Source organism: Exophiala dermatitidis (genome assembly GCF_000230625.1).
Source record: "Exophiala dermatitidis NIH/UT8656 unplaced genomic scaffold supercont1.1, whole genome shotgun sequence".
NCBI classification, from domain to species: Eukaryota; Fungi; Ascomycota; class Eurotiomycetes; order Chaetothyriales; family Herpotrichiellaceae; genus Exophiala; species Exophiala dermatitidis.
The window spans coordinates 1,342,471-1,360,841 of NW_008751646.1; the positions used below are offsets into that span (position 1 = coordinate 1,342,471).

General features: G+C 44.6%; 5 protein-coding genes across 5 annotated transcripts; all 5 read left to right on the forward strand.

The window, feature by feature from the left end:
* Window positions 1-6,637: 6,637 nt before the first annotated feature.
* On the forward strand, window positions 6,638-7,301 carry HMPREF1120_00487 (uncharacterized protein; the record flags this gene model as incomplete). The annotated part of the gene is made up of 3 exons (XM_009154486.1): window positions 6,638-6,703; window positions 6,757-6,862; window positions 6,919-7,301. The coding sequence occupies 3 exons, from the start codon at window positions 6,638-6,640 to the stop codon at window positions 7,299-7,301; spliced, it is 555 nt and encodes a 184-aa protein (XP_009152734.1).
* Window positions 7,302-7,715: 414 nt separating this feature from the next.
* Window positions 7,716-9,371, forward strand: HMPREF1120_00488 (uncharacterized protein; the record flags this gene model as incomplete). Its single annotated transcript, XM_009154487.1, has 1 exon — window positions 7,716-9,371. One exon carries the CDS (start codon window positions 7,716-7,718, stop codon window positions 9,369-9,371), a length of 1,656 nt encoding a protein of 551 aa, XP_009152735.1.
* Window positions 9,372-9,942: 571 nt separating this feature from the next.
* On the forward strand, window positions 9,943-11,619 carry HMPREF1120_00489 (uncharacterized protein; the record flags this gene model as incomplete). The annotated part of the gene is made up of 1 exon (XM_009154488.1): window positions 9,943-11,619. The coding sequence occupies one exon, from the start codon at window positions 9,943-9,945 to the stop codon at window positions 11,617-11,619; it is 1,677 nt and encodes a 558-aa protein (XP_009152736.1).
* Window positions 11,620-12,272: 653 nt separating this feature from the next.
* On the forward strand, window positions 12,273-14,278 carry HMPREF1120_00490 (cyclohexanone monooxygenase; the record flags this gene model as incomplete). Its single annotated transcript, XM_009154489.1, has 6 exons — window positions 12,273-12,483; window positions 12,541-12,734; window positions 12,802-12,966; window positions 13,017-13,251; window positions 13,323-14,015; window positions 14,070-14,278. The coding sequence occupies 6 exons, from the start codon at window positions 12,273-12,275 to the stop codon at window positions 14,276-14,278; spliced, it is 1,707 nt and encodes a 568-aa protein (XP_009152737.1).
* Window positions 14,279-15,283: 1,005 nt separating this feature from the next.
* Window positions 15,284-17,843, forward strand: HMPREF1120_00491 (uncharacterized protein; the record flags this gene model as incomplete). Its single annotated transcript, XM_009154490.1, has 6 exons — window positions 15,284-15,396; window positions 15,450-15,586; window positions 15,652-16,589; window positions 16,684-16,775; window positions 16,888-17,231; window positions 17,350-17,843. The coding sequence occupies 6 exons, from the start codon at window positions 15,284-15,286 to the stop codon at window positions 17,841-17,843; spliced, it is 2,118 nt and encodes a 705-aa protein (XP_009152738.1).
* Between the last annotated feature and the right edge of the window lie 528 nt (window positions 17,844-18,371).

Below are 18,371 nucleotides of genomic sequence, written 5' to 3' on the forward strand. Positions count from 1 at the left end.
TCGATATAGTTCTTATATATTTAGGTACCCTAGTAATACGAGATATTTCTCAAAAATCGATCTACTAAGTAGTTTAGTAAACGTATTAGCGATATTATCCTTAATATCTACCCGAAGAGGAATAATCGTACCGTCCTCGACGAGTTCTCGAATAAAATAATATCGAATATTAATATATTTCGTTCTTCTATAAAACTCTACGTTTTTAGTAAGTTTAAGAGCCGATTTATTATCGACGTAGAGTAGGATACTATTAACCTTAAAGAGGAGATTTAATTCGTTAATAAGGCCTTTAAGCTAGACTAGTTTCTTTATAACTTTAGCCGCCGCGATATACTCTACTTCTATCGTAGATAGAGCTACTATTTTCTAGCGTTAGGCGTTCTACGAGATCGAGGTTCTATCGAGTATTACGACCTACCCGATTATAGATCTAAAAGTATTAGAGTATCCTATCTAGTCGGTATCTACGTATACTCGAAGCTATAAATCTAAATCTCTCTTATAGATAATTCTACGTTCTAGAGTACCTTTTAGATATACGAAGATTCTATATACGTTATCTATATATTTCTAGTTCGGATTTATATTAAATTATTCTACTATCGAGATAGCGAATACTATATCTAGTCGGTATATCTACGATAGATAAATAAGAGAACTAATCTTTTAAAGATATTCTCCGGTTATTTATAGATTCGCTAGCCTCGAATATTTTATCGAAATAGTAGTAATAGATATTCTTACTACTAGAATATATTCTAGTTCGTATCGTTTTAGTATTTACTATATAGAGTTTCGTTAATAGAGGTTAATACGGTTCTTTTAATTTTCGATATATATCTCTAGAAAATACGAGTATTCGTTATCCTCTATTATCTCGAAGGCTTCGAAAATCGCCTTCTTAAATAATTAGATAGTCGTATTATCGGAAGCCTAGACGATTATATCGTCTATATAGAGTATAAGAAAAGTACCTTTCTTTTCGTTAATAAATAAGTATAGATCGTGCTTCGAAACCCTCTATCTAAGTTTTTTTATAATTTTTAAAAATTTACCGTACTATTATCTAGTAGATTATTTTAATCTATAGAGGGCTTTTAATAGTCGAAGTACGTATTCTTTAAGTTCTAGGATTCTAGAAGGCGGTAGAATATATATCTCCTTATCTAGATCTCCGTTAAGGAAAGCGATAACGATATCGAATTAGTAGAAGATCTATTTTTAGTTAATATCGATAGCGAATAGGATACGCTAGGTAGTTAGTTTTACGATAAATACGAAGATTTCTATATAGTCGATTTCTTCTCGCTACTAGAAACCTTTAATAACTATTCGAGTCTTATATTTACTAATTCTACCGTTAGAGTCTATTTTTCTTTTCTACGCCTACTTCGAACTTAGAGCCTTACGTCTATAAGAAAGTTCGGCGATTTTCTATATTTTCTTTCTAGTAAGGTTATCGTATTCGGATCGAAGAGCGATAATCTAAAAGTCTTTTTCTAGACTATTTATTATATCTTAGTAGCTAGTAAGTAAAGGTAGAGATAAGAAGTCGACGGCGGTTATTATTACGAAGGTATCTTTCTATAGATTATCGTCGTTCTTATTATCTATAAGGTAATCGTAGAAGTCGAGCGATTCCTCTTCGTCTTTAGAGATATCGTCGATAAATAGCTCTAGTTTCGGTTTTTTAGTTTTTCGTCTTCTATCGCGTAAGCTATTATTATTATTAGTCTTCTCGGTTTTATTCTCCTTCTTATTCGTAATAACGGCCGATTTCGGATTATTACGTCTCCTAATATTCTATAACTTTTTAGGCGCTTTAGTCTTTCCCTTTCTTATTTTAAAGTCGTATATTTCTTAGATACGTACTTTACCTTCTTTATCTATATCGAAGATATCTAGACGAAATCTAACTTTCTTATTATCTATAAGGCTATAGATATACTATCTATTAACTCCTATCTTATAGACCTCTCTAATATAATTTAAATATAGTTCTCCGCCGTTATAGATCTTTTCCGTTCTTCTACGATATCTATTATAGACTTCCGAATCTTTATCTCGGCTAGACTACTTTACCGGATCTATAATAGCTTCTCTAATAGATAAACTATTTTTACTATTATAGTAATATTTAAGCTTTTCTTCTACGTATCTCTAGTATAGGAAATCTCTAGTATAGTCGACTCTTCGGGAGTTATAATAGTTATATTTAAGTATATTCTACTAGCCTTAGGGTTTATATATACATTTATCTCGTACGTATATAGCGTAAGGTGATTTACCGTCGTATTTTATTCTCCGTAATTAGTATATACTATATTTTTCTTCGAAAGATACTTCGTCTTATTTAGTAGAAGATATATACTCTAACTCTATATTTCTCTTTATATATTAATTATATAGTATTTCTTTATTATAATATTAATTCTTCGTACGGTAGGGTCTATATTCTCCGTCTTCTCTTTAAGTCTTTACCGTTTTCTTTTATATAGCTAGGTCGTAGTCGTAGTAATACTTGCGTAAGTACTTTATATACGGAGCGTATCTTTCTTCGCCTTCCTCGAAAATATATTTATTTTTATTAACGAAGTAGGCTTTATAAGGCTTAGTAGATATATTAATAAGGGTAGCGCGATTAGGAAGATTCCGATTCTTCTTAGGAATTAGTAATTTTACGTAAGCGGTCTAATCTTAATATTTAATTATTAATTTCTTATAAGAGCTATAGAGCCTCTTACCGTTATACGCTCGTTAGTTAATAAAGTAGTTATTATATTTTAAACTATTAGAAACTCTTTCTAGAACGATTCCTCTCTAGTTTCCGTAGATCTAACTAAAGCCTTTTCTAACTCGTAGATTATCCTTTCTTCTATATTTCTAGTAGTCGGTTCGTATAGAAGTACCGAAGTCGTCTACGTCTAAATCGTCGACGTCTCGATACGAGAGCGGAGGTCTAGTTATACTACCTTTCGATTCTTCCGACTCGAATTCTAATTCGTTAGCTTCGGCCTCTTCGTACTTAGATAATTTATTCGAGTCGTTTAAGTCGTACTTAGATACTTCTTTAGAGTCGTCTTCGACTTAAAAGCGGCGTTTTACTAGTACTATATATATCGTTCCGATATCGGTCTAACCTAACGTGGATTCTACCTCGTTATTATCCTACGACGATAGTTCGTTATAATCGACTTTATTAACTAACTTATCGTTTTCTAGATCTTTAGTCGAGATACTCTATTATTTAGAATTATTAAAGATAATAGACGGTAGAATTCGTATATTTATAGTATCGTTTAGATAGAGATCGTCGAGGCCTTCCCTATCGTTAATATTTATCTCGAAGATACGGTAGACGGTTTTATCTTTATCGCTCTAGATACGATATATTATATCGCTCTCTTAATCGTATTCTATAAAGTATTCGAGCTAATCTCTAGCGAACTAGACCTTATTATCGCCGTTCTTTCCGCGCTTTATATAGAGTTTAGTAATAAAAGTTCGACTTCTCTAAATCTTAATTTTAGCGAAGTTAGGTTAAAAGCCTTATTTAAGTTTAAAAGAGGTCTTCTTATATTTATACGACTTAGTAGGCGAACGGTTTTTAAGATAGACTACGTAAGATATAGCTTTCGACTAAAGGATTTTAGAGATCTTTCCGCTACGGAGAAGTTCGTTACCTCGTTCTATAACTATATTAGTAATCTATATATAAACGGTTATTTCTTATATTATCGCTAAAGTCTTGTCGCGGACGGTACGATTAGTTCTTTCTACTATCCTATTTTAATAGTATACGTAGATAACGATAGGTTCTAATTCTATACCGTACTTCTCCGCGAAGCTACTAATAGCTTCTTAAATAAACTTATTATCGAAACGGTATCGTCGGATCTTAACACCTTCCGTTCTTTCGATTTTCTTATATATCTTAAGAAGGGTAAGCTCTATTTCTTTCTTTATCTTAAGACGTACTATCTAAGTCTATCTTATAGCGTCGTTAGTAATAAATAGAAGGCGTATAGTACTATCGTAGTCGACTATCGAATATAGCCTCTAGATATCTATATATAGGAGTTCCCCTTTCTCTTAAAAACGTCTACGTGCTAGGCTTCTTAGGATTCGGACTACTACTCTTATAATAGCGTATATAGAATAAAGAATCTTAACGCGAGCGCTAAGTTACTTATCGATAAGATTAATACCCTAACTTTACTTTAGAAGTTTCTTTATTAAGTCGAGATCTAAATACCCTAGACGCCGATACTAGAGCTATATAGAGTTCTTTTTAAACTCGATAACTAAGATAAGCTTCTAGTTATCGAGATCTTCTAATATTCTTAAATAGTAGTTAGAGTCTAGTATTAGGCGGTATAGACCGTTCTTAGCTAGCTCGTATCCGACTTCTTCGTCGTTCTAGTTCTTAAAAAGAATTATATTATACGTTACTATAGTACTAATATCGGCCTTTTTATAGAGAGTACTTACTAATAGAAGATTATATCGTACGGTAGAGATAAGTATAACCTCTAAGAGCGTTAAATCGATATTTCTTTCTTTAGTTATCTAGAGTATAAGGGCCGTAGTACCGCTATCTATAATTTAGAGAGTAGACGAACTATCTACTATATCTATATCTTAGTTAAACTTATAGAATTCTTTAAACTATTTAATATCGTTAACGATATATCTATTTACTTCGATATCGATAAGCTAGATATTCTTTTCGATATCGATAGAAGATAAAGTTAATATAATATACGATCCTTTTTATATATAGAAAATATTTTAGGAAGATAAGAATAATTTTATAGAATTAAGATCCTCTTTTATAATCTTACTAAGATAGGCGATATACTCTATCTATAAAGCAGTTTAATATAACTTATCTATTTATAATAAATAACCGTTATTATATAAATAACTATCTTCTATAAATACTCTCGTCTCTCTAGCTTCTACTACCCTTAACTTATATAGTTACGTTAGTAAATCCTTCGCTACCTTATATAACTTTTCGAGATACTATATATAGTTAGGAGTATAGTTAGTTATCTAGAGAGAGAGTTATATACCTAGGGACTTATTAAATACTTATATTTCTCGATAAAGACGTTCTTTAAACTTAGTTAGATCGACGTTAATATAGACTACGATCTTCTTATTTATAAATAGAGAGATATTAACGAGTACTAATAATTTAGATAATTAGTCGGACTTCTCGTTCTTCGTTTTTACGCTATTCTTCTATAGATTCTTATCTAGATATTTAAACTAGTATTCGTTTTCTTCTCTAGAATAATTCTTCTTATAGATAGAGTATTTAGATTCTTTCTTCTTAGAGTTCGGAGAACTCTTTAATTTATTCTTATTCTTTAATTCGGTCGATCTAGTATTCTCTTTACGCTCGCCTAAGATTTCTTTCTAAGTAAGTAGTTTATTCTAGAATATAGCGAGATCTATAGTAGCGTTACTATTAAAGCGGTATTAATTAATAAAGAATATCTATATCTTTAGAAGTTCTCGTAGTACCTTACTCTTAAGTTAGTACTCGGTAAATTCGCCTCTAAAGATAGACTTAATATTAGCTCTAATATTTAAGAGTTTATTAATATACTCCTAGACGTTAATTTTACTATAAAGTCTAATAGTCTCTATCTTCGTATAGAGTATTTCTAAAGCGTTAGCTATAGTTAGTTTAACGATATTTATAAGAGCGATTATCTTACTAGCCGGATCGGAATATCTTTCTATAATTAAGAAGAAGGACTTATCGATACGATTAACTAGAAACTTATTTACCTTATTTATATTATTTATTTCTTTCTTATAGATTTTAGTCTTAGTCTTATACTCTATAGTATCCTTAATCTTTTTAGTAAAGGTAATCTTCTTATTATCTTTAGTCTTTAGTTAATCTTTAGTCTTATAGTTAGAATTATAAATAGGTCGGACTAGGAAAGTATTACCGCCTTCTTTAGCTAGTAGAAACTATTCGAAGATACCGATAGATCTAGTCTTAGATTTAAAAGTACGGAGCTACTTATACTAGTTAGATTACCTCTTAAGAGTATAACTATTACTCTTCTCTATATTATCGGATATCTTAAAGAGTTATCTAAGCTTAATAATAATAATAAAGAAAGAGGAAGTTTAAGAAATAAGAGAGTGGAAGTAGATAATATCTTATTATCTAAATATTTATATAATATTCTAGAAGCTTACGTCGTAAACTTCTTATCTTTATTAAATATTTAATACGCGAACTTCCGTTTTCTTTATATCTTACTCTTAGGTTAACTTACGCTATAGTAGATCTAGGTATATTATATTAGTAGTGAATCTTGGGGTATTCTATAGGGTAGGCGCCCGGGCTTATAACTACTTAAATTCTTATATAAGTGATTGATATAATTAAGGAAGGAATATCTCCTAGAATGGGAGATGCCCTCCTACTAATACTAGTGCTAGCAAACATAAGTATAAAGGACACAAGAAGTGTTTGAATCCTGATGACAATCAACACTGCCTCGTGATCAATAACTACCAAGTCCTGCTCTACAACGGCTTGAACTTGTACGGATCCATGCCCCTGATGCTCTATGCACTGTGGGACACATAGGCGGCGTTCATGAATTTTGTCAACGCAATGCTCCTGGACAAGGTCGGACGCATTCCAATCATGGTAGTGGGACAGGTAAAACAGACTTTCCCTCCTGTTATCATAAAAGTCGTACTGATCCTTGATAGATTGGCTGTTCAATCTCCGTGGCTGGCTTTACCGCCTGTCTGGCCCGGTATGGCGGCACCGACAACAAACTGGGGAACGGATTCGGGGTATTCTTCTTATACCTGTGTGAGTTTAGACACATTGGTTCACTGCCGAAGATATACGCTGACAATGTCACACAGTCGTCACTTTCTTCGGCGGCAGCATGGACGCCAGTTCGTACGTATATTCGTCCGAGATCTTCCCTACCTCGGTCCGTGCCCAAGGAGCCGGATTCAGCGTTTCGGGCTTGTTCTGCTTCAGTCTGATTTACACAATGTGTGCCCCGGTTGCGTTCAACAATATCGGCTGGAAATACTACTTGATCTTCATCATCGTCCCGCTTTGCGGTGCGACCCTGATGGGCCTGTTTTATCCGGAGACCAAGGGGTTAGCGCTGGAAGAAATCGCTGCAAAGTTCGGCGACGATGTCGCGGTCGATCTGACGCATCTTTCTGCCGAGGAGAGAGCTAGACTCGACAAGAGCCTTGTTAATGAGGAGGTGGTTGAGATTGAAAAGGCATGATGAATGAGAGTTCGTATTCTGCCGGAATGAGTTTAGGCCCAGGCGGCGGGGACGAGCGCCATTGGGTGGTCTACTACTGCTTATTGACTCTGAGGAAAGGAGTCTTTGCGCACCCACGGTCAATAGTACAATCAAGATATTACCTCGAACTGGAAGTGCGATAGCGTAGCACCAGCGATACTGTGCAGACTCTTCCTATGGCGTGAGCCGATTTCGCTATCATTATTGACGCGTTGCAAGGCCGCGTCATCGGCAGAACTAGTAGTTGTACCAGTGGAGATAAGATTAGATTCTCCGTGGGTCGCCTACCACGTAGGTACCTTCATATAAAATGAGCACACCCATCCTGATGTCTAGTTGGTTGTCGTCCCTGTTGCCGTTCCTGCCGCCTTGTAATACCTCCTCACCTCAGCCATGTTATGGTCGTGGCTGTTGCTGGCCGCCTGTGCCCAGCTCAGAGGTGCTGGAGCGGCTGCTATCTTGGGCAGGGACCTGGAGTCGGACGCTGGTAACGAAAAGCCGCGAAATGCCAATCACATCTTCAACGCCATACATTCCTCGATGCGGCAATGGGGATCGTCGTTGAACCATAATGGCATGTCTTTCTTCCTTGCCGAAGTCCCTGCCGGCACTGCCTTCTACCATGGGACAAGCCGTTCCCAGCCAATCGAGGGCATGGAATGGCTGGCATTCGAGCCCGAACATGCTTTCCAATTCGCCGGAAGGCCTGGGAAACCTCCGAGGAAGCCCCCGTCGGAGAGAAAGGCTGGAAAGCCCTGCTGCAGAAGCGGAGGACAGGATAGGAGTTTCGCTCCTCCACCAGCGGACCGCCATCACCGACAACCGGCAGTTGGTTCGCCAGGGCAAGACCGATTAATGCTGGATGCCGACCGACGCCCACCACCGAAGGGGCCAGGAGGTCCGGCTCCTGGATATTTGCATACTTACAAGACCAAGACTGTCCTGCCTCTGCTTTACATCGACGGCATGTCCGCCGGCAAAACCGACAAAGGCACGCTTGACTCACAGGACATCCTCCTGCTGAATGCCAAGAACGAAAGCGGTAGCGGCGATTTCTTCTGGGAGAATGAGCGCGCGGAGAGATTGTGCAAAATGGCCACTGAGCAATGGGACGGCAAGATCAAAGGCTTCATCCGCATGGAGACCGGATTTGAGATCATTTTGTGCTCCTTTGCCGACAATCTCGACTTTGTCCAAGCAGTCAGAGCGGATAGATTCGCCCACGGCGACAGTTCCCCACGACATGATGTCGACCACAAACATGCCGCTCAACGCCAGGAATCGAACTGGATTAGGGCCATCGCAGCCCGGTATGATGGCATCGGTGGCCGAAGAGTCACGTTGGACTATGATAACTTCGTCACTGCGTACAGTTATGACGCTAACCTTTTCACGCATGACGATAGCTTACCTAGACTGGAAAATGTTTCAAGTGCAGTATTGGACAAAATCCGGCATGATGTGGACATCATGGTCACCAACTGGGTTCCTTCGCCAGGACAACCTACACTTTCGTCGTTGATCGATTGGCAGAGCATTGCAGACATGGTGGTAGAGCGATATGCCAGAGAGCTGAAGTATCTGGTATCTGGCGCTTTTTCCACTGCCGAGGAGTTGTACGATGAGCTCAAGGATTTCCTCCGAGTCTTCATCGATGCCGACGCGCGCAACACTACAGCTGAGGTCTCCAGGTGTGCGAACCAGTTCATCCCAAACACTGGAGAGCGCAGAGACACGGTGGCAGTCCAATCCATCCGCGCCGTCACCACGAAGATCTGCTCAACCCTTTTCACAGCGCTTGATGGGAAGGCGTCTTTGTCAGAGTCGATCGAGAGCCTTCAGTCTTTGATCGAGTATCTCAACTGGACCGAGTGGAAGAAATGTCCAACATGTCCTTTGGGCCAGATCTGCTTCATTCCGATGTGGCCCTTTGGCGCGGTGGAGGATCGGGAGCATCCGCAGTGCCGCAAACCCTCTGAGGTATACGATAGACACGGGTATTGGGGCCGTGGTGGCCCAGGGCATGGACATCCACCTCCACCTCATTGAGCAGCGACTTACTCCGGCCTTTCGTGGAATTCGACAAGAGATATCAACACTCAGAATTCAGAATATCGCCCTTGACCCGGGCGTCTCGGGCTCCGAGCCTCAGCAGCCCAAACCGATCACAGCGCTTGTGTCGGAGATGAACACCTCGCACTCAACTAAACATCCGTAAGCACGGTTAGCACTCGCACGTTACCTTGTTTTTGGCTGGTTCTTGCATACCCCGATACAGGTTTATGATAAAATTGTACATAATAAGAGTCTTCAAAGCAGAGGGCGAGCTCGGACGCAATGAGGCTGGGAGTTTGATGCCAACAGTGTTCTGGGAATTTTATTCGTGCATATAGTGCAGTGCTCCACCGTAACCTGGGGGAGAAGCCTTATGGTGCCGCAAACCGACGTCCTTCTGTGTCTCTTGTATCGGAACTGGACTCATGGTCACCCCATTAAGATTGCCAGTGCAGCCTCCTGGTTCGCCTTAAACTATACTCTATATAACGGTACCTAGGCACTGTCCGCGACTTTACCTTCGGATGGAGGCTCTTGCAAGCAAAGCTAGTAAACAACGTTCACCATGAGCACTCCATCGAAGCCCGGGGAATACTATAACCTCGGAACATACCATCGTCCGGTGAGCACCAAGAACGAAGAGGCGCAGAAGTGGTTCGCCCGTGGCCTTGTGTGGAGCTATGGATTCAACCACGAGGAAGCGGTGGAGTGTTTCCAGAGGGTAATCGAGCTTGACCCCGACTGTGCCATGGCCTACTGGGGGCTTGCTTACGCTCTCGGACCCAACTACAATAAGCCATGGGAGTTCTTTGACGGCGCGGAACTTGAATCTACAGTATCTCGCACCCATACGGCAGTCGAGCAAGCCAAAAGCAAAGCAGGAGCAGGCACAGCTTCACCCGTTGAAAAGGCTCTCATCGACGCGCTTGAATTTCGTTACCCGCAGGCACAAGCTGCCGCGGATTGCTCGATATGGAATGAAGATTACGCCAATGCCATGAAGGACGTGTATGCACAGTTCCCCGACGACCTTGACGTGGCCACGCTTTACACGGACTCATTGATGAATCTGACCCCTTGGCGACTTTGGGATCTTTCCACGGGCCAACCAGCTCCCGGGGCTCGCACTTTGGAAGCAAAAGCCATTCTTGACCGTGCCCTTGCCCAGCCTGGCGGACTTAGGCACCCAGGTCTTCTGCACCTCTACATCCATCTAATGGAAATGTCGGGTTCACCAGAATCGGCACTGCCTATCGCTGATCACCTGAGGGGACTTGTCCCCGACGCCGGCCACCTGGAACATATGCCGACGCATCTGGATGTACTTTGTGGCCACTACGGGCGGGCAATCACTTCGAATATGGACGCGATTCGAGCGGACGAAAAGTTTTTGGCAATAGCTGGCCCGTTAAAGTTTTATACCCTGTACAGGTCGCACGATTACCATTTCCGGCTTTACGCTGCAATGTTTGCGGGAGATTCCAAAGTTGCCTTGGAGACTGTGGGGTGGTTGGAAGAATCCATCCCTGAGGATCTACTCAGAATAGAATCACCGCCCATGGCTGACTGGCTCGAAGTTTTCAAGGCGATGCGTGTCCATGCTCTGGTTCGGTTTGGTCGGTGGCAGGATCTCTTGGACTTACAGCTTCCGCATGATGCCGATCTCTACTGTGTGACCACGGCGCTGATGCACTATGGTAAAGGGGTGGCACTGGCTGCCACCGGAAAGGTGGAAGAAGCCGAGCAAGAACGTCACCACTTTCGGGACGCCCTGACACGCGTAAAGCCCACGCGTATGATATTCAACAACACTTGTACGGATGTCCTTGCTATTGCCAACGCGATGCTTGACGGTGAACTGGAATACCGCAGGGGTGACGTTGATAAGGCTTTCGAACACCTGCGAAGGGCAATTGAGCTGTGCGATGCCCTTCCCTACGATGAGCCTTGGGGTTGGATGCAGCCCCCTTGCCATGCATATGGCGCGCTTCTGGCCGAACAGGGCCGCTTGGAAGAAGCGTTGGCAGTGTACGCTGCTGATCTGGGGATTGACGACACCCTTCCACGTGCTCACCGTCATCCCAACAATGTCTGGGCCATGCATGGCTATGAGGAGTGTCTCAGGAGACTTGGCCGTGTGGCTGAAGCTGAGAAGGTCCAGCCGCAGTTGAAATCCGCCTTGAGTATTGCGGATGTGCCGATTCAGGCTTCCTGCTTCTGCCGCACCGTTGCAACTGCTTAAACAGACATGAAGTGGCCTTTCGCAAACTTGCATTATTGTTATACTAAACGATATCTCGGTACATTTCTGACGTTCAGTTGTGCATCAAATGGTCCATGTTTTGACCCCTCGACATGTGCAACACGGTCGGTGCCTGTCTCGATCGAGACCAATTATCCGACCAATCCACGACAGATCCTGCACGCATCACATCTGGCAGCGGAACCAAGGACAGGGAACACCATCTAAGATACCTACCGTTTGTTATGGTTTGTAGATCCAATCCTAGATTGCGTTCACAACGATTGTATCCCACCTGCAGACGGCAGGGGATCGAACAGTTGTACCTCGGCCCAAATGGGACATCTCCCGACATACCCACCCGTGGTCGTTTTGCCTCCGGTGGGTGAATTCCCCCTCGTGGGTTCGCCCCCACATAGTACCCCGGATCTCAAGTGTGGTGCGGAATAAGTACAAACATGACCTCCGAGTCGTTGCGATCATGACACTTGCCGGTGGCGCGCCCTCATCCGGAAGTCTGGTCGGCAGATCTATCAAATATCGCCTGTCTCCTTCCAGGTGACCACCATAAGAACGTGTCCCATACCATAGCACCGCTCATCGCGCCGCTGGTACAGCAGTATTTTTTGGACTTCTTAGGAGATTCTTTCACAATGGGCGAAGCACCACGATCATGGCTCGAAGACCGCTGCATCGACGACCTTCGACCAATGCGGGTCGTGGTAATTGGAGCTGGCATTTCCGGTATCCTAGCGTCGATCCGTCTTCCACAGCGAATCCCCCATCTCTCTCTTCAGATCTATGAGAAGAACGCGGATATTGGCGGGACGTGGTTCGAGAACCGGTATCCGGGATGTGCTTGCGGTATGCAAACGCCAGGAACATTCGTCCTTCGGTAGAAGGCTAACGCAGAATATCTAGATATTCCCGCACACACTTATCAAGCGACATTTGAGCCGAATCATGAATGGAGCCAGTTCTATGCGACGGCCCAGGAAATCCACCAGTATTGGCGAAAGGTGGCGGCGAAATACGACAGTATGAAATATATCAAGCTTAATCACAAGATCATTGCTGCCACGTGGAATCCCGAACAGAGTAAATGGGTGGTTCAGGTAAATTTGTTCCCATGGTTTCGGAATGGGCCGAGGGATTCGTTTCGCTTACCAGTATTCGGCTTAGGTTGAAAACGTGGAAACCGGAGAGCACTTTGAAGACGTGTGCGATGTCGTGGTGTCGGCCACGGGTGCTTTAAATGCCTGGAAATGGCCACAAATTCCGGGCTTGCTTGATTTCAAAGGGGATTTATTACACAGCGCCCAATGGGATCCGAAGTTCGATTGGACTGTACGTTGACCGACACGTGTTATGTGCTAGAGGCTGACCGGTCATGACAGGATAAGAGACTAGCAGTCATCGGCAACGGATCAAGTGGGATCCAGATAGTCCCGGCTGTGTTGGCCAAATCGGCCCATATTGATCATTATATCCGTGGCCGGACGTGGCTGTCTCCTACATTCGCGCGAGAGAAGGTTGATCAGATGGGCAAGGGGCTGGATAATTTTTCATTCTCCCCTGAAGACATCAAACGATTTAAGGAAGACCCGGATTTCTATGAGAAGTTCCGAAAAGGTAGGGTTCACCGCGCGGTGACTCCTGACTCCACAGACTGGGTTTGGGCTGACTTACTTATCTGCGTAAAGATATCGAGCTTGAACTGCAATCCGTCCATGCGGTCACCATTAAAGGGTCCCCCGAGCAGCTGGGGGCGCTTGAAGTGTTCACCGAAAACATGAAGCGCAGACTCGCAGGGAAACCTGACTTGGCTGATTCCTTGATGCCGTCGTTTCCTCCCGTCTGTCGCCGATTGACGCCAGGACCTGGGTACCTGGAGGCCCTTACCGATCCGAAAGTGGACGTGATCACGACGGGGATCCGCGAAGTGGTGCACGATGGAATCATCACCACCGATGGCCATCATCACCCAGTCGACGCCATCATCTGCGCGACAGGATTCGACACTTCATTCTGCCCCCGTTTCCCCGTCATCAACAAAAATGGGCTGAGTCTCGCAGAGAAGTGGAAACAAGTGCCGTCGACGTACCTCTCATTGGCGACGGACGATTTTCCCAATTATTTCTTCTCCCTGGGGCCGAATTCGGCCTTGGGCAGTGGCAATTTGTTGTTGTTGATCGAGAAGGTCATCGACTACATCACTTTCTGTGTGGGCAAAATGCAGAGAGAGAATATCCGGAGCATGGCGCCTCGAGTAGACGCCGTTAAGGGGTTTGTTGAATACTGCGATCAGTACTTCCAGACCACGGTGTTCAGCCTCGACTGCCGCAGCTGGTATAAGGGTGGGACTTCGGATGGCAGAGTAAGCGCTCTGTGGCCGGGTAAGTTGAACAGCGTTTGCTTTATTCTAGCTATGTGCTAATGCTTGATGGCAGGATCGTCCTTGCATTCAATGAAGGCTTTGGCCCATCCTAGGTGGGAAGACTTTGTGTATGAATATGTCAATGATAACCCGATGGGCTGGATTGGGAATGGCTGGACGGTGGAAGAGAAAACGAAGCAGGTCAGGGTGGATTATTTGAACCGCGACCAGATCGACTTTCCGCCCGTGCCGACGGAGAATGAAGGAGGTAAAGAGAAGTAAAAGACCATGTGAATTGATTGTCGGATCACTTCCAAGTTGTTTTGGTGTAATATACTCGTATCAAAGTATCGTACCTGGTACCTGGCAATTATTCTTCCCCACGGCTGCCCCGAGACCCCGAGTCTCCTCTCCACGCCCCCAGCCGCTCTTGGCACCTCCAGGGCTGTTTCCCGTGGTCGTCCCCGCATCCCGCATCCGATCGCACGTCGACGCATTTCCCAATGCTACTCGCTATTTGCTACTCAGGCACACAAGGGGTCCAAAGTGCGTAGTAGATACTCCACTACCACTGCTACCATGTACCTCTGTTTCCAAGGTACTAGTAATTTGTATGCACTGTAATGCTCGGCTAGCAATTTGACGTTCAGGGCGGCCCAATCACCTGGGCTGCAAAAGCGCCTCTTCGGCCTCAAGTTTTTCTGTAAGTACTCCTCCCCCGGCCTCTTGGCCTCGTCGTCGTCAATGTCGTCCGATTGCTTTCCAATTGCCACTTTCATCTTCAATCGAATACCTATTACTGGGTGGTTCTGGGCCCCTGCGTGCTGTTGGAATGCAAGATGGAAATATTCGACGACCTCATCCGCAACCAGGCTCTCCTCTCCTCGGCGGTCGTCAAACCAGTTGCCAGTCCGGCCAGGACCAGCGTCACAACCTCTACAGGCAATCCAGCGCCCGAGAAACGACATCGCTGTGTGACATGTGGACAGTGCTTTTCACGTGCCGAACATTTGACCCGGCACCAAACGAGACGTGAGCGACTACCTTTATCCAACCGGCCCAGTCGCTGCTGGAGGCATTGGCTTGGTTTAGAACAAAAGTGTATGAGCGGCTGACACTTGCTGGTAAATGACAGATACTGGAGCAAAGCCGTTTTCATGCGTGTTTTGTTCTAGGAATTTCTCGAGAAAGTAAGTCTATCACACTGCTCCACCTGGCACATCTCCCTTTTTGTCAATTCCCGAGGAAGAACTACGTGGTCGTCAACTGTACAACATTGACTTTGATATGAAACTGGTAGGGACCGTTTGCAAAGCCACTACAATCATTGTCAGCGGAGAGGAGACCGGGAGCCTCCCAGTACGATACCGAAAGGACGACGACCACATGCTTGTGTCACGGTATGATTGAACCCAAACCCGATCTTTTGATGATCTGTTGTCCAGCTTGGCAGGTTCATGCTGACAATGGGTCTGGGCTTCCAGTGTATTTCGTCCAAGATCCGGTGTGACGGCTGTTTCCCATGTTCGCAATGCAAAAAGAAGAAAGTGCAATGCCGGCAGAGAACAACGCCTCGACCGGCTTCCAATGGTTGGTTTGGCCTCTAGCCATGAGCCTTTTTACAGCTTCCTGATGCAAAAACTAACTTGTACCAGCCGAAAGACTAGAACCGCTTGATGATCGAGTGTCAATCCAGGCCCTTCTCAACAGAGGAACGGACACTTTCACGGAGAAATTCAATCTTCCCGTGCGAGACGAGGAAATTCGAAACCTTCCATTCCATCGACATCAACAACGGAGTGAACAAGGGGAGGAAGACAATGAAACCAACACCAACGTGCTGGCCGCCAGCACCGACAAAAGCCCCAATTCCATAGATTATGCTGGTGTGTTTGACTCTTCCGTCGAGCCCGAGATGGATATCTGGACCGGGCCATTCTCATTCATCCACCCGTCGACAACATACTCTGACTTGCAGCTCGACCTTTATGATCCAGCATTCGCCTTTTCAGAAACCCTCCAGCGACACACTTCGTACGACTCGACTCAAACGTTACCTGATCAGGTGCCATACGTTTCAGCGATCCATACGGCCATCTACAACAAGTTGTGGTGTCTGGGTATAGATGCCAAAACTCGGCAGGAACTCAGTGCCTGCTTCAATTTCCTCGTCACGGCGGACAAGGTGCCCAAATTCATGTCGATATACTTTCGGAACTGGCACTTGAATTGTCCGATGATTCATCGACCGTCGTTCGATCCGGCAAAAGTTCCCTTGAACCTGGTCATTAGTATACTTTTTATTGGAGCCATGTACTCCAAAGAGCAGAGCGAGCGTGTGGCAGCCAAGAGACTGTTGGACGTGGCAGAACTGGTGGTTTTTGATTCCGAGGTCTTCTCCCTCGAAATGGAAATCAATCGAGTGCTCCAAGGCGGATTCAACGGTCCTGACCACTCCCGACCGGATCAGGATTGGGAACGATTCCAAGAACTACAGGCTGGCTTTTTGATGGTCATCGCACAGTATTGGGGAGCCGGACAACCGGTTTCGAAACGTCGAGCCATGGAATCTCGATTCGGAGATGTCATCAAAGTATGTATGGACTGATTATGCTGCTCTGCAACTTAATGTCCTCTCCTGGAGGTCGAGACAGAACCGAGAACTGACCTTTTTCCCTTCTGTTCAGGTCGCCAGGAAATTCAATCTTCTCCATGCTCGACATCAGCCTTCCGACCGCATCTCTGAAACGGCATGGTTACGGAAGGAGTCTCGTATCAGGTATGTACGACATCTAACACATGAGATATGACCCTCTGTCGGTGCTATCGCTTTCCCTGGCTTCCGCCACATTGCAAATGCGAAGTTGTGCTAAATGGTTTGTTGGATCTAGAACCACTGCGATGATTGGGTTGATCGATTGTGCCATGAGGATCTACACCAACTATCCATGTCGCCTGGCTCTGGCCGAGCTGGAGGTCGACCTACCATGCAAAGAAGCCATATTCGCATCGCAGCACCCCTTCATGCAAGACGAGTCCATCTTCGCCCCACGACTTACCATTTCTCAAGCCTTTGCATTACTTTTTGACAAGTTATCCCCACCACCATTGTCGACCGCCCCGACATCTGTCGTCGACCCCAAGCTCTCGTCAGCAGCAGCAGCGACATCGCAATCACTGAACAATCTCTTTGACTGTGATCTGACAGTATTTAATTTGTTTATTCTGATCCACTGTAAGTACATGATACATGCAGTCGAATGTACACATTTTGGCGTCATCCACTGCCAATACACGATATTCTTTTAAGCGAAAGCAAGGAAAGTATAAGTATTAGCTGCTAACACATCTAGATCTCTACCTCTATATCCACTCCTACATAATGACAGTATCACTCCACTTACCCACCACAGCACTTCCCTCGATCCAAACACAACCTGGACGTCAACCTGGACATCAAGGTATTGGAGACGTCGCCGGTCAGGGCGGCGGCGGCTCAGAACCAGTCGCACCCCATACCAAACCGAGTCCGAGTCCGACCAATAACTTCTTTTCATCTAGTCCGCTACGTCAAGACATCCAAGGCGCATTAGAACGATGGCGCCAACTCTGGCAGGCCTGGTGCGCGGGAGTGTCTGAAGAAACACTCAGGATCGCGGGCATGTTTCGAGCGGCCCATAATTTCTGGCTTGTTTCACAGTTGCTCATGACGAGCGCGGAGGCCGTCGATGTCATCACGGGGATGGAAATTGGTTGTGATGATGCCCTGACGAAGTTGAAGACATTGTTACAGAATGACACTGAGCTTGACCAGCCAGGTGCAGTAATGGTACAACAGCAGGTATGAATGAAATGAATGAATGAGCGAATGAAAGCCCCATAGTATAGACCTTTTTGCGGTGGCATGCTGTGGCCTCAGGCGGAGAGAGATTCGTTACAGGGGCCAAATGGCACACTTTGGGGATAGGCCTGTCCACGGGATGGCTTACTACCGAGGTACTAGAAGGAGTACAATGGTACATAGGTACTTCCTGGTACCATAGCATTGTAACGATGGGACTCGACTCGAGATGAGGCGCCACCGCTCTGGCACTGGCACTGGCACTGGCACTGGCACTGGGACATGTGTGCACTCCAGCCTACTGCCAAATGTGGAGTAGGGTGTTAGTATCAGCCAGCGAGATACATACTGTATGCAGGAGTCGACGTTGTAACTGACTCGGTTTGATGATAGATTAATTACGACCTGAGTATCTGGTTTTAGTAGAGCCCAGTACCTAGGTTCTGTACAACAAGTTGTACAGAATTGATGCAGGACCTTGATCCACTGCCCGTTCACAGCCTGAGTCCCTGTCCACCTTTTTGAGGCCGCCCG